This window comes from Onychostruthus taczanowskii, unplaced genomic scaffold, assembly GCF_017590055.1.
Source record: "Onychostruthus taczanowskii isolate IOZ18803 unplaced genomic scaffold, ASM1759005v1 scaffold11, whole genome shotgun sequence".
NCBI classification, from domain to species: domain Eukaryota; kingdom Metazoa; phylum Chordata; class Aves; order Passeriformes; family Passeridae; genus Onychostruthus; species Onychostruthus taczanowskii.
In genome coordinates, this window is record NW_024497629.1 from 3,081,586 (window position 1) to 3,097,897 (window position 16,312).

The following is a 16,312-nucleotide window of genomic DNA, read 5'->3' on the forward strand; positions in this document are numbered from 1 at the left end:
AGTTTAAATACAGGTGGAATCTATTCTTTTGAGAAAGCCTATTAGGTTTTTAATAGAAAGAGAAACACCTCTGGAGATACTCCCTCCTGCTGAGGAAGCATCTAATCATAATTTAGTGCTTTTCCCTTGTTCTGGATGTTCTCCAGTTAACTAAAGTTTATGTCCATTAGAAATAATTTACCCTAGTAAAATTTTCTGATCTAATAAGTGAATGAGAGTAAATAATATTTCAGAGAGTCTGAGGCAGGAAGATTGTCCATAAATTCAAGTGAAATTGTATTGAGGAATGATAGTTTTGGTGTGTTATCTATTTCTATCGTCTTTTGCTTTCATTCTCAGTCATGTGACTGGTAAAATGCACCTTGTATTTGCATTATGATGGAAAAATCTGAACTGAAAGGAATTTTTTTTACCAATTTGAAAATTACAATTTGATTGTCTCAATTTAGAAGCCATAGGGTAATTTTAAAACAGTTTCACACTTCAAGTTTTCTCCTATCTTTCTCATTTGCTTTTTGGGCATGATTTGAAGGTCAGGTGGGGTCACAGTGTCAAATCCCATCTGAGCAGTGGATCCCAAAATTTATGCTGCTCCCAGAAGTTTTGTCCTCTGCTTCAGAAAGTATCCAACTGACATGAAGGCATCACTTCTGTCTCTGAAAAATATTCTGTAAAAGGAAATAGTGGGAGCATGAGTCTTCACGCTTGCTTTTTCTGGCATTCATTTTATTTACACAACACTAAGCACACGCTGTAAGGAATATACATGCATATCCTACCCAGGTCATAAAACCACTCTCATTTTCCCAATTGCAGAGGATGCAACCAGATTTAAACCCCTCAGAAAATATGTTTACTCATATGAAGCAGAGACAGCAAGTGGGATCACAGGAACAGCAGATTCTCAAAGCGGTTCAAAGATCACTTGCAAGGTAGGCAAAGAGGAGTAAATACACTCAGCTGGGGACTATGTACCTAACAACATGGGAACTGGCAGCTGGGGAGCATCCTTCAATTTTCCAAACAAGACCATCATTTTGAAGGGCACATCTTGAGGATCATGAAGACTAAGCCCCCCCCTATTCTGGACAGAGGCACTGAGGATGGCAGAAGTCCTTCATAGCTCTGTGCCTGTGCATTTCAATACCTGGCTGTACTTTTACATGAGAAAGGGGTAAGACCTGGTACTTCAGTTTTCCTTAGCTCCAAAGCTTGGTCTACCAATGCCCATCTAGAAGTTGAATTAAAATAACTCAGTGATACCAAGAAGATCACATGAAAGCCTGCTGATGGAAAGGGTCCCATAGGCCATTTAAGTACCCAATGTCACCTTATCTTGCCCAAAATTTTCTCAACATCATGTTGGTTTTAAGGGGTTTTTTCCTAAAATGGAGTAACTCTGAAAAATATTTTTATTTAGCACATACTGTTCTGATGGAGTCTAAACACATTTATCGGTGCAATGACTCAAGTTTTCATACAGTTCTAATACTCAAAATTCTCAGAAACTAAGTTGCTCACTTAGTATGATCCATGCTATTAGCCAAGCAAATATTTGCCCTCTTATCTCCTCCATGGAGTTACCTTAAGCTATTTAGAGCACTTTGGAGTCTTTCCCAACAGCTGGTAGCAGGGTGATCCTGAGACTTTACAAAACCCAAGGAATTTTCAAAGCAGCAGCAGGGTGATCCTGGAGATGTGATATTGCTAAAAAGAATGACGTATAATATTTGTGTTTTCAGGTTGAGCTGGAGGTACCCCAGCTATGCCGCTTCATCCTGAGGACAATGCATTGCTCCCTGAGGGAGACATTTGGTGTTGACACTGAGGGAAGGGCTATTCTGAAAAAGTCCAAGAACTCTGAGGACTTTGCAAATGCCATGTCAAAGTAAGCAATGTCAATTATCATCAATACTTGGGACCTTAGCATGGAACAGGCTGCAGTGTAAACAGTCCACCCTGATTATGTTTTTCTAGGCATGGAACACATTTCATGATAACATGATAGATTTGTAAGCTGGTTCTACAGCAGAACAATGCCTGATATACTTAAGAGTCAACATAGTTCTCAATTGCCAGGAGGGAAGGGAATTTTACATACAACATTTTCAGCTGGAATGGTTTCTTCAGTTCTGTCATCCACAGAAGTTGTTGGGTAGTGCCCCAAAAGATTATTGCAAGTGTAATTATTATTCCTTCTTGTAAGCACATTCTCAAATGGCTGCACTCAGCTGGTTTAAGATAATTTTCCTTTGCTAACAGACTGTGCAATAGAAAGGTATTTGAGATTGAAATCCAGATTTCCAATCCCAATCTCTAACAGCCTGTGTAGCTAGTCTTTTCCCTATGTAAATAATTTCTTCTACTCCCTCTACCCAGCTAGTCTCTAGTGCTTGTCAGTGCCTATTTTAGTTATTTACCTTCATGCTTCTTTCAGTGCCTCAGTAGTCATCTCATCTCACTAGCTATAGATCTCAATACAACTAGAGACCGTGTTAAAATATGTTTTACAGAAAACAGTTAAGGTTTTCTTTAAAGACTCAGACTAGTAGTGAATCCTTCCCATCATTTCATAGTTTATTGCAGTAGTTAATAATTGTCTCATTCTAAAAATTTATTTATCTCCTCTCTGAATTTATGCAATTCCAACTTTCAGCCATTGCTCTTGGTATTTGCTTGCCCTTAGATGACGTAATCTGGCGAAATCAAAATGTCCTTGGTTAGAATTTTGCTGCTTTAATAGTAATACTTTCTGTTAGTAGAGCAGTGAATAGTAAATAATGATAGACCAAGATAAACATGATGCTTTATCTCTAGCCCAGTAGGTTATTGATAACATGTTCTTCACTGTGTGACTTTAACATGACTTCATACTAATGTTGTTTTTCTGGGGGCAGGAATGAGCTAAAATTCAGCATTCAGGATGGAACAAAAGTCAAGCTGTATCCAGAGAAGGATGAGCCTGTGAATGTACTGAACCTCAAGAGAGGCATCATCTCAGCTCTCCTTGTTCCAACAGAAACAGTGGAAAACATAAAAACAATTCCAATGGTAGGTCTTCTGAAAGCATTCACTTTATTGTTTCAGCCAATGGAAAAAAGCTCACCTAAACAGTTATTCCTGAACATCATTTTCAAAAGGCCTGGACATTCAGATCAGAAAGGGTGCCTTTCAGGTAGATCAGAAAATGTCTGACAGCATGAGCAAAGCCACTGACTCCTTTCTTCTTTCCAGGATACTGTGTATGGAAAGTGTGACAGTGAAGTTGAATTCAAATCCAGAAAAGGGAATGTTGCAGAAGATATTTCAATTACCAGGTACCTGAAAGGCTGTGAAAACTTCAGTCCCATCAGAGATCATGTCAGCCCCATTGCCATTGTAAAAGGACTAGTAAGTATGCCATTAAAAATTATATAATTAAAACATTTTTCACACCTGCACTTAAAATGATAAATATCACTACCATGACTACTTTTATATTTATTTTTTGAAAACATAATTTTACTGCACCCTTCCGTTAGATCAGACTGCAGCATTGTTGGCTGTCAATAGAGAAAAACAGAGTAAGAGTGAAATTACCTTCTTTCATGTTCTTCTCTATTTTAAATGAGAGCTTTTCATATCTGGAGTTAGTACTATTGATTATTCAATAATCTATCAGAGCATAGCCAAATTAGGTCATAATTTTCAAAATTCTAATTTTATCTAAAATGTGCAGACCTCCAAAACTCTAAAGTATGTGTAAGGTCCAGGAGGATAGGGCTCTAGATACCCTGAAGTAAGTGGTTTGACAAAATGCTCAGTCTACCTGTTAGTCCACAATGATCAGATGGAGTTGCTTGCATGCATATTGTCAGATTTCTTTCTGATATGATGGCATCTGTGTTTTTGGATGTTTTAACTAAAAACAAAAAATGGTTTCATATAATGCGGAAAACACCTTTTATCATTTCTACCACTTCTACAGCTTTTTTGTAGAAATCTTTCAAATTTGTGTCATGAGACTGAACATCACAGTTGTTACAAGGGGACTGAACTATTCCAAAAATTACAAATTGTTTTCATGAAGGAGCCTTTGTTGTAGGCAGCAGGGGATCAATCATGAAGCAACTACTAACCCAAGCACCTCAATAAGGCCTGAGGGAACATTTCAGTGGGATTTTTGCTGAGAAGAGTCTTAAGTCCAAAGATTGTTACTGGCACAATTTTGTCTTTGTGTAAGAATGATTCCAGTTATGCACCTCCATTTCCAACATGTAACTGTTAATCTTACAGTAAAACTCTGTCAGCCTTTAAAACTATGATTGTTTCCTATTCTACTCAGTAAGCTGACTGCCAAACTATTTATTTTACAGAACACCCCATTATCTGCCCTCCTGAAGAGCACTCAGTTCTGTCATTACAATATTGATGCAAAGAAAAGGCACATAAGAGATGTTGTCTGCGCTGAAAAACACCTGTTTCTGCCTTCCTCATACAAGTAGGTTGCTCACTATTTATTATGAGCCTATATTTATAAATATCCATTTTAAATGGTGATGTATCACATTCTGCCCTGACTACATCCCTAAATGGACATTTTGGTTTTAAGAAGACAGGAGGCCTGTCAAGACCTTGTAAAAGCACTTGGACTTAACTAAAGCACTAAATTTGTCTTTCTTTCCTAGAAAACGCTATGGTATCATGACAGAGGTCAACCAGACTCTGAAGCTTGAAGATACCCCAAAGATCACTAACAAAAATTTTGATGGAGGTATAGCTGAAGTTCTCAATATTATAAATACAGAGACAAAATACAAATACAGGGACAATTTTTTTCATAGTGAAGTAATTAAAGATGAGGGGACCAAATAAACTCATCATTTTAAATGAAATTTTATCAACTTAGTAAGGAAAAGTTTGAGTATAAAATGGAAAAACCCAAGAAGTTTAAAAAAACCCTAATTTTAAATAATCATTGTGTTTTCATTTTAAAATTCTTCTTTAAAAATTAAAAATGTATCATTTGCTTGAAAAGTAATTTTAATCTTATTGGAAATTACCCTTTTCAGCTACCCATAATTTCTTAAGCATCCTTTAGCTTCAGTGCCAAATGTAAACAATCCATTATTAGTATGTATATTTTGTTCTGAAACATACTTTTCTGACCTGCAGCTGTTAATCCCAGTCATAAAATATTTCTTATAACATATATTTATTAATAGTTTAAAAAGCAAAATATGCTTTAATGAGAGTGTTAAGGAATATATGAGAGGTGTTAAGGAATAATCTTCATGAAAATATAAAAGAATGTGTTCAAATATTCAACTTTTGGGACAATCATGTTAAATTCCACAGCATTATTTTTGTAAACTGCTCAGCTGTTAAACTTCAACAGTTATCATATTAAATAATGTACAGACTTTGTGTTTATACTGAATGTATGACAGAAGATAAAAATGAACACAGGTCCCTTATAAAGACATAAAGAATGCAATTTTTTTCTAATTTCATAGATGCACTGGAAGAGAAGGGACTTGCACTGGAAAGTACAGATGCCAAGCTGCCCAGGCAGGGCGATGCTGTTCTGAAAACCCTGCAGGAAATGCAGAAACTTGCAGCCTCCCAGGAGAACCAGCAGAGAGCAAGACTCTTTTACAGATTTGTTTCTGGGCTGAGGAGTTTACACAACAGCACTCTTGGCTCTCTTGTGCCAAAGATGATGGAAACCTCAAGGTGTGTTTCAGTAGTTCACAGTGCAAGAACACCACACATCAATGACCTGGCAAAACCATTCTATGGTTGATGATTTTCTGCAAATAGTTTTAAATTAGAGGTGTACTGAATGTAATGAGTGTCTTTCAGAAAGATAAGTGTTCTGAGAACTAAACAGAGAGGGAAATAAGGAAGGGAGCATCAAGCCAGCTGTGTGTGTCTGACACAATCCTTTGGATGCGTTTTTATAGCCAAATATCTGTCATGCAGCTTTGCTCAAGGACAATGGCTGCAATTCCAAACCCCCAAGTGTGACTTATAGCAAAGAACTAGAAATAGTTTTGAGTGTGAGACTTCTGCAGACATGGAAGAGTGCTAGTTTGGTCTGACCTTGCGCTCCACTCCACACCCTTACTCTTTTGTCCGAGCTGGACTTGAGCCAGGTTACATATCCTTTATGTCCTCCATCTGTAAAGGAGCTACAGCCTCAGTATGGGTCAATATATTCGATGATAATACTTAAAGTTGTGGAAAAGTCTGTTGTGAAGGAAAAAAAAAAAGATACGTCCATGTACTGATCATATTGTTAATACTTGTTCTAATTTAATTGGGTCATTGGTATTACTTGTAAAACCAAGAAGTTTCTTTTTGGTAAGAATTTGCATAATTTGCTTCCAGACGAACACAAGCTTACATCATTTATATTAAAAAACCTTAATAAACATGCCATATGTTTGTTTCAAACTGTCAACATGCAGTGATAACTGCAAACAGGGAATTAATTAATACAAGTCATCTCTTCTCCTTTCAGCTCCATCTCTGTCCAAGCCCTGGCCCAGTGTGGGACTCCAGAGTGCTACAGCGCAATCCTTCAGATCCTGAGAACTGGAAATGTGAATCCACTTGTGGCAGACCTGGTCACATACACCCTGGGACTGTTGCCTTCTCCAACTCCACAAAGAATACGGGAAATTCTTAACATGGCCCAGTATCAGCCAAGTAGAGCTTCCTTTTATGGCTTGAGTCATTCTGTTACTAAGTAAGTAATGACAGCATGCAATTGTACAAAATTACAGTGCTTTGATTAAACCCTAAGAGTGTTCACTTTTGGAGGATATTTTTATTTTAATGTATTTGCTCTTTAGGAATAAAATATAGACATTTCCCAATTTCTTCTTGTGTTTGTGATGTATTTATCTATTTCTTTAGGTTCTACAATGAGAAGAAGATTGTGACAGAAGAAATAGCAGATGTTGCAGACTTCATGGTATCACTGCTTGGCACTGATTGTTCTGGGGAAGATGAACTCACATACCTCACACTTCGGGTATTTTTATTTCCTTATTTCCTTATGCAGGCTATTATTATAATGCTAATATTATATTATGTTGTATTATATTATACTATATTATATTATCACATATATTACTCTACTTCTCTTAGTGGAGAGGAAGTTTTTATCATCTTTCTGTGTTTTCCTCTCTGCCAGGCTATTGGAAACATGGGTGCAGTAATGGAGAAAGCTAAACCCAGTGTGAAATCTTCTCTGAAGACATGTATCAGAAATGAAGCTGCATCACTTTCAGTTCAGAAAGCAGCCATCCAGGCGTTCAGGAAAATGACAATTACTGAAGAGGTAAATTGGTGCAAGAACCAGGATGAGCTGTTCTCAGTTCACCTTGACTGTTCACAGGAGTTACTGAATATGCAAAGCTATTCCCATTGTTTCAGTTCTGTTATCTCCCTTTTAGCTGGAGCCAGCTTTTCAGAACCCCTTCAGTAAGTTTACATACACATAGCTGGGAAACCTCCTGACTTAGTGGGTGCTGTTCTTTTGAGATGCAGTTTCTTTGTATAGTTAGTCTCAGTTTAAAAGGGATCTACTCCTTTTAGTGTCTTAAGTGGAGTTCTGCTTGTTTAAAGGTGGTGTTAACTAATTAATTACCCCAGACTTAAATATATTTAACCAAGAAAAAAAGTCATATTCCTGTTTTATACTGGTGTTTTGTTATCATTGTTAACTGTACTGGGTAGATGGATGTTTACAATGCGTGACATTACAGCATCCCTTACAGAATAGATGTCATTATACAGAGCATTTCTGCTCAGTATGGTGAGATAGTTTCAATGTTGAAAAATTTCTTCTCTAAAACATATGCTCCTGTTTCCAAACAAGGCTTAAAAGGTCTGGGAGACTGGAAACACCTGAAACTCATATCCTCTGATTAAATTAAAGTTTAATACATTTAATTTTTTTAATTATTACTTAGTTTTAAACTAGTTTTAATTAATGTTTTTAATTTTCCTGTAGCAGTAGATTTTGAGCATCTTCTTTTCCTAAATAGAATTATCTTTTTTCCAAATTTTGACAATTTGTCTGCACATATGATTCCCAATGATCAAAAATAGAATTCTTAAGTAAAAGTGTAACTTGTATGTACAAGATAAAAAACAAAAGATTAAAAAAAAAAGGCAAACAAAAAATATAAGGGGAAAAAAGAGGGGAAAAACAAGTTTAAAATATGAGAAAATAAAGGATAAAAGAGACTATTTGCAAGACCATTTATTGACAGGACAAAGGAGAATGGGTTCAAATTAAAAGAGAGTAGTTTTAGATTAGATATTAGAAATAAATTCTTTACTGTGGGGGTGGTGAGGCACTGGCTCAGAGAAGCTGTGGATGCCCCATCTCTGGAAGTGTCCAAGGCCAGGCTGCATCGGGCTTTGAGCAGCCTGGTCCCGTGAAAGGTGTCCCTGCCCATGGCAGAGAAGCTGGAACTAGATGGTTTTCAAAGGTCCCTTCCAATACAAATGATTCTGTGATCCTCTGACTCTCTGAAAATCACTTTTAATAAAGCCATACCTTCTATAATATTTTCTAGCAAAAGAAAGTTTAACAAAATAGCTTCAAAGAAACTGTGGTGGTAAGCTGTAGAAATAAAGTACAAAAATAGGTATGCAGTCACTAAAGACTTGGACTCAGTGATCCTTATGGGTCCCTTCCAACCTATATATTCCCAAAAGGCTTTAGGAATATTATCCGTGAGCCAGTTTATCGATTCAAATCTTTCTCTATTTGTGTAGGACCGTTCAGCCCTTCTCAAAGCTTTCCAAGAACTGGATGCACCCATAGAAAAACGTCTGGCATCCTATCTCCTAGTGATGAAAAATCCCTCTCCAAGTGATCTTGCAAAGATTTTGAGACTACTCACAAAGGAGAAGAGTGAGCAGGTGAAAAGCTTTGTTGCCTCACACATTGCCAACATCCTGGACTCTGAAGAACTGGGCATCGAAGAGTAAGTGAAATTTAGGTGTATATTGGTCTCATTGGAAGAAAAAAGTTTTTACCATAGTTGCAGTAGTAGTTCACTAGCAGTGGAATTTTTGACTGGTTTTTCTGTTTATTTGTACAAGCACATCAGCTGAGTAAATTGGCTTTGTCAGGACAGTGCCAGATTATAGTCTTTTCCTTAAGTCTTATGTTTACTGTTAAATATGTGCAGAGACCAATCCATTAGCAATCAGCACAGCTGTATGAATGTCTGCAAAGCCATAAAAAAAATCCCTTAACTAAGACTAAATGAGTGTTTGGAATATATACTAATCATATTTTAATTGCTATCTTCTTCCCTAGTCTGAAAAGCCGAGTTGAAGAAGCTCTGAAAGGAAATCAGCTCCCACCAGCCAAAGATTTCAGAAAATTCTCACAAAATTATCAGATTTCAAAAAGAGTTTCTGTACCTGGAATTGACCCCATCTCTGCCAAAGTAGAAGGAAATATGATATTTGATTCAAACAGCTATGTTCCTAAGGAGACCATGCTGAAAACCACCCTGCATGCCTATGGATTTGACCCAAGTGATGTCTTTGAGGTACAACAATTATCAAAAACATTTGCTAGTATTCAGCTGCTTTCTTTCTCATTTCTGTTTTCTTATAACAACTTTCCGTGAATAATGTATTTTTTTAAAAGCCTTGGGAGAAGTCTAAAGATCACTGTGACTACAAGGGGACTTTGATTTGGTCTCAATGGGCTTTAGAGCAAGCCATTCATTATGTGATGTCACTTGCCACTGACTGGATGGACGACCCTGTTGAAGTTATTAAAGGGCTCAGGGTAAAATGAACCCATCCAGAACAAATTGACTTTGTGCTAATGAATCATTACTGGCACACTGAAGTACTCATAGTAGATTTTAAGTGAGATACAACCTATGCATAGGTTTTTGTTGAACCTCACCATACAAATAAAATTAATTATGAGACATAGTGTTCCATATCTTCTGCTAACAGTCATGGGCTTCCAGGATACATTTTAAATGCATTTTTTGCTCCCCAGAAAGTCTCTTTGTTGTAAAGTTCCAAAGAAAAAGAGACAACTGTCTCAGTTATGCATTGTCCTTTCTATTCATTTCAGCTTGGCTTGGATGGAAAGGGATTTGAACCAACACTGGAAGCATTGTTTGGAGAGAATGGATTTTTCCCAGACACTGCAACCAAGGCCTTGTACTGGGTTGATGGCAAAGTGCCAGAGAAGGTTTCCAAGGCACTTTTTGACTATTTTGGTTACTCACAGGATGGCAAGCAGGATCAGGTACAGCTTGAAAACATTCTTTGTGCAGCACAGCATTCTTATTTTTACACAGTAATTACAAAACTTAGTGCTTTACTCTATATGTTCCTTCTCCTCTATGGTGAGATAAACAGAAATCCTTAATGTTATTTAACAATGTGTTTTCTTAATTGTATTTGGAGGGATCTTTGTATGAAGAGAAATCTATAAGTGTATGTGCAGAGTAGCTGACATTCACAAAGTACCTGTTCTAGATAAATGACCTCACATGCTTCTTATAAATGTTGTATTGCTTTCTGACTGAATTTTCAGGATATTGTGAAAGGAATAATACTCAACCTTGAAAAACTGATAAAAGAATTGGGCAGCAAAGAAGCTCCGGAAGGAAGAGCATATCTAAGGATCCTGGGAGAAGAACTTGGGTACATGAAACTCAATGATTTTAAACTGCTGGGAAGCTTGATTTTAAAGAGTGTTAAAACTCTTCAGACTGTTCCTGAAATGGTACGTTTCTGATGCAGCACTGTGCATTATCGCCTTTTTCTTTTCAAACAGATTTTTTTAAGATTTAGATTGTATTATGTAAAAATATTTGATACCAGCATGACAGTAAAATTATTTAAAATAAAATATCCAGACTTATGTTGAAGGACTGAGATATCTATGAAGACTCCTCAATAACCAAGTGGAGTCCTAGAGGATTGGTGAGGGGAAGGGAAAAGGGAAAGTTCAGCTCATATTGTATTATTGAGATGTCTACTGGAACAATTCCCAAAAACTTTGGTACTGGCCATTAAGTTACATGACTAAATTTTTAATTATGTAAATATGTTTTAATATTAAAAATGTCATCCTTGTCATGTTAAAAAAGAAAAAAAAAAAAAAAAAAAGATGTAGTACATTTTAGGAATATTTGGTAATATCCTTCTTTCACTGAAGTAAAATAATCTTTTGCCATTGACTTTGGGGAAACCAGAATATTACATGGTACCTAAACCAATTCACCTTTTTATGTGTATGTTAAGGTAGATAACGTGTGTGTCAAGGCTGGTAAAAAATCTGGTATTCATTTAAAGTTCAGATTTTGCTGACAGTCTTTAGTATATTTTTTGAAGCAGTGAATCTGTGGAAATTAGATTCTTACTCTGTATGAAATTAACTTTTGGATTATAGAGTTGCAGTCATTCCCTGATCAGTTTGAAAAATACAAAATGTGCATATTCCAAGGTGTGGGTTTATTAGTGTTCATTTCTTTGTTTGATTCCCAGATTGCACAAGCCATCTCAAAAGGTATTGACAGGGATCTATTTATCCACTACCTATTCATGGACAATGAGTTTGAGCTTCCAACTGGAGCAGGTTTGCAACTGAAGTTTGCCTTGTCTGGGATAACAACACCTGGGGCAAGAGTAGCTGCAAAGCTTCATCAAAAAAGCGTAAGTCCCAATAGTTGTCTGTAATTTTTCTCCTCCCAATAATCTACATTTTAGTTTATGGATTAAATTGTAACACTAGAAACATTTTAAAGATTGCAAAATGTTCTCAATATTAAAAAACCCTAACTCATTAGAGGTCTTTGGTTAATGTGTGGATGACATTTAAATTAGATTAAGAGGTAATGCATATAATAAATTACAAATGAGACATAATAACATTTATGAATTACTAGTATTTCAACCACTTTCAAAAAGAAAACTTGTTGATCTTTTCTTTCTCTCCCCCTGCATTCAAAATACAACAGTACAAAAGCTACAGTATGTGAATTTGCTGTTCAAGCCTAAAAGTTAACAAAACATTTTGTTGTGGCAAATTGAAAGAGAAAAAATTTGATTAGCAGTTAAAAGAAATGTTGAAAATTGAGTCAAGTAAAATATTTTTTCACCTGAGAGGAAACATCTTAAAATTGTAACAAGGAAAAGGCATGCGACACAAAATTAATTACACAAATTAAAAGAAAATAAATGTTTGTACTCCTTTTTACAGTTCTAATAACTGCCTTGCTCTAACCTAGTCAATGTTTTGTAAGAATTTCTTATTAGTTTGAGTTAATCTAAACGTTTTCATTTTCTACCACATACAAGATCTAAATAAAAATAAGAAATAAATACTCACATTTAGTACTTGTTGCCCTTCAGTTGGCTTTGGAATCTTTTCCAGAATTTTGCATTCTGTCCCTTCTTTCTTAACGGCAAAAGCAAAAGTTTGACAATAAGCCGGTGTGTGTTTAGAGAAATTCAAATCTTGGATTGATTTCTTTTTTGTAAAACAGTTTGCTCATTGTCTTTGAAAACTGCTATTTTATTTCTTACAATGGAGAACTTGCTGTTGTCTTCAGATTTAAAAATACATGCAAGTAGCTCTATGTACAAAATCTTTCTGAAGCATGAGTATTAACAGGAGTGGTATGGGGTTTTTTTGTATAACCAGCAAGAAGTGTATCAGGGAAATAAATACCCCATTTTGTTTTTATTAAATAGATGCAAGCAGATCTCATTGCTAAACCTTCAGTAGCAGTTGAGTTTGTGACACACCTGGGAATAAACATGCCTGAATTTGCTGGAAGTGGTGTGGAGATGAATTCTAATATATTCCATGAATCTGGAATAGAAGCACATATTAGTGTAAAAGCTGGACAATTGAAATTCAGCATTCCTGCTCCGAAGAGTCCAGTAAAACTACTCAGTATCAGGTAATGAGAACTGAAATGAACTACTTACATTAATTTTAGAGAGAGCAAATGGCTCACTACACTAAATTATAATTATCACTAATAATACCCACATCATTTAATGCCAGATGCTATGTCAGTTAGCCCCTAAATTAATAAGCGATTTTTATTCAGAAGTAACTGTGTTAATAGGACATCTGAGCACTTGTCCTGGGAATAAATTACTGACTTTTCTGTTCTAGCAATACGCTGCATTTGGTGTCTCCAGCCAAAACTGAAGAGATTCCAACTCTGGTAGAGAACCAAGAAACCTCAACTTCTTGTAAGCCTTTCATTCCTGGCCTAAATTTCTGCACCAAAGTATTGTACCCTAATTCCACTGACACAGAGACAGTTCCATACTTTCCCTTGACTGGAGAATCCAGGTAAGTCATGTCAACTTAAACTATGTTTATTTTGTGCTAACTACCTTCCCGCTTAGTCTCCAGTAATCTCTCGCATGAAGCTTACCTTTAAAAATCTTTCAAAGCTTACTGGCAGCAGCAGCAGCTCAGAAAGAGAGCTGTTGAGAGCTCTTTCTATGTATGATATGATTTGTATGTATGATTTCTTCTGTTTGTAGTCATGGACAAAAACATTACTCATAAGACATTTGTTTACTCCTGTAGATTTGAGGTTGAATTAGTGTCCACAGGCGAAGTAAAGGAATACTCTGCAAGTGCAAACTATGAACTGCAGAGAGAGGGAAATGACCAGATAGACACATTAAAGTTTGCTGTCCAGGCAGAAGGTAAGAGTCAAAAAAAAACCTGTGTGGTTTTTCTCAGTTTTGAACTGTCATTTTACAGAAAAGACATTTTTATTAATAATCTTAATAGTATTCTTAACCATGTAAGATAGAATACCATTTTCACACCCAAGCAGGCCCACAATTTAACTACATTTCCTTTCATGTAATCCCAGTGCAAGATTTTCATGATGAGAGTCCGATTTTGTATTTTGCATGATTTTAATAAAAGTGTGATGTTGGTGAATGGAAGCAAGGAAGAGGAGATGTTCAGGGGGTCTATATAAGCAAGAGAAAAATATGTTTCTTATGAAATACGGAGTGAAAGCATACAAAAAATCTGTGGGGTCATTTAAATAACAAAAGTATTGATGAGTTGGTGGGTCAGCCCATGGTGTGTTTAGAAGATGAGAAGAAGATGACCTAGTTGCTAATCAGGCTCATTAAAAGTTGTGTTAGATCTTTAGTGGGATATAATTGTCAGCTGATTCTTTTTTGTTCTTCTTTTAAGAAAAGTCCAAACAGATTCCATAGTTGTGAATAACCAAATTGCATTATATTTTCTAGGTGTAAACCAGCATGAGGCAACATTGACCTTCAGGTACAACAGAGGAAAAAAGATTTTGACCAGTGATGTCCAGATTCCAGATGTTGGTGTTGACTTTGGTACAAACTTCAGAATTACTGATGAATCCATTTCTGGGAAGAAAGCATACACCTTTGTCTTAGATGTCAACAACAATAAGATTACAGAAGTAACTCTTACTGGCCAGATAAGGTATATCAGGAAAACATTTAGAATTTAAAACTTACCTTTGAAAAGGTTTCACTGGGTGTAAAAATGTAGCAAAATTTTATCTCATTTTGGAGAAATTTCTTAAATACAGAGACAGATAAACTTGCCATTGAAACCCCATTATAAAAAACTTCGAAGTATTTTATTTGTAATAGTAATCAAATGCATACATATAACACATTGACTGATCTTTCCTACTATACCTATAGATATAATTTCAATTACAAGTTCCTTGAGGTAGTTCTTGCATGTTTGCACACACATGAGTACAAGAATGCGTTGTACTACTGTTATTGCAGGTGTGATAATCCAAGGATATAAACAAGGCAAGGTTTGTTCAGAGAGGTATTATCTTTTACTGGATATGTTTGGCTCTAAAAAAAGTTATTACATCTCCCCATGAAGAAATCTAATGGCACTCAGTAAGAAACAAAACCAAAAATAACTGAGAGCTTCCTGTAAAAATTCCCACGCTTCTCGATGAGAATATTTCCGGGAACATCTACAGGGGAGCTAACAAAAATGTTCAGCCTGCCAGGGTTTCTAAAATTGTCTGCCTCACAAGCCCATGGTGAAATGGGCTGATCACATTCTTTAATAAACCTCAATCTTCCATGGAATTCTGTGATCTTGATGGTGCCCCAGGGAGTCTTTGTCTTTGCTGTTCGTGTAGAATTGCCTCTGATATCAGTGGGAGCTTTGGACAGATGTCAGAGACCTCAATTCCCTTTTATTTGCACTAACATAACATTAGAAGTTTGCTCGAGTCAACAAAGTTAGAGATATAAAATAAATGCGAATAAAGGAAAATTAAGCCCACTGGCATAATATATTTTGCCAAGTGTTGTGTTTCTCTGTGATTCATGGCCACAGTCTGTATCCTGAGTAGAGAATTCAGCTTGAGTAAGGCATTTAGAATTTGGTTCAGTTACAACTTTAACAGGACAGGTACATATTTCCATCTTTTTCACTCCTTTGAAATTAACACAGACTCATTACTGTGTGTATCTGCACAGTAGCATTATAATAGTCTACCACAGGTTTTTCAAAGTAACTAGCAGAAGCTGAAAATATTAATTGAATTAGAACAATGTTTACAAATTTGATTCAATCTAATTTTTTTTTATAACACCTATTATGCCTGTGCTATAGATTTAAATGCTGAAAATACTCCTGAAAAAATACAATTAAATATTTTTATTTGCATATATTTTTTCTTTCACAGGTATGCTGGTGTGGAAGAGGCAATGTTAAGAGGCACCATTTCTTTTCCTCACCTGGAAACCGAACTTAGAAGTGAAGCATTGGTTAATTATTCACCAAACAAAGGATATCTTCAAATAAGCTCAACTGCAACAATTCATGGAAACTCAATTTCAAAAAGACTTCTTCTCAGATATGGTAGGGGCAAAAACATGATCCACATACACAACTTGTAAATTTAAGCATCTTTTTACATTAGTTTATAGTATTTCTCAAAAAAAGAATGGTACTAATTTTACCCTTTTTAAAATTTTTAGATGCTGAGAAAGTTGAGCTAGAGTGGAATTCAGGTGTCAGTGCTGCTGTGAAAAGACTGTCTTCTGCCTTCCCAGTTGACTTTTCAGACTACCCAAAAACTCTAGAGAAGCATACCAATGAACTTCTGGATCGGAAAGTGGCTCATACAGACATGACACTGCGACATATCGTGTCACAATTTATTGTGGTATGGTTTTCAACCTGCAGTAGATATTACAGCTTCAGTACATAGCCCTGAGGAGTTCTTGCCTCCCCTATGAAAGCTAAAATAAG

General features: G+C 36.0%; 1 protein-coding gene across 1 annotated transcript in view; it reads left to right on the forward strand.

Annotated features, from left to right (window-relative positions):
* APOB (apolipoprotein B) overlaps nt 1-16,312 on the forward strand; it is a 34,975-nt gene that overhangs the window by 3,278 nt on the left and 15,385 nt on the right. The window contains 21 exon segments of the mRNA XM_041420971.1: nt 817-932; nt 1,743-1,888; nt 2,898-3,051; nt 3,235-3,390; nt 4,356-4,480; nt 4,668-4,764; nt 5,510-5,715; nt 6,506-6,733; nt 6,904-7,021; nt 7,184-7,330; nt 8,779-8,990; nt 9,329-9,566; nt 10,112-10,288; nt 10,580-10,771; nt 11,536-11,703; nt 12,745-12,956; nt 13,178-13,360; nt 13,604-13,725; nt 14,290-14,500; nt 15,744-15,919; nt 16,039-16,226. Coding sequence (XP_041276905.1) covers nt 817-932; nt 1,743-1,888; nt 2,898-3,051; nt 3,235-3,390; nt 4,356-4,480; nt 4,668-4,764; nt 5,510-5,715; nt 6,506-6,733; nt 6,904-7,021; nt 7,184-7,330; nt 8,779-8,990; nt 9,329-9,566; nt 10,112-10,288; nt 10,580-10,771; nt 11,536-11,703; nt 12,745-12,956; nt 13,178-13,360; nt 13,604-13,725; nt 14,290-14,500; nt 15,744-15,919; nt 16,039-16,226 — 3,572 coding nt within the window.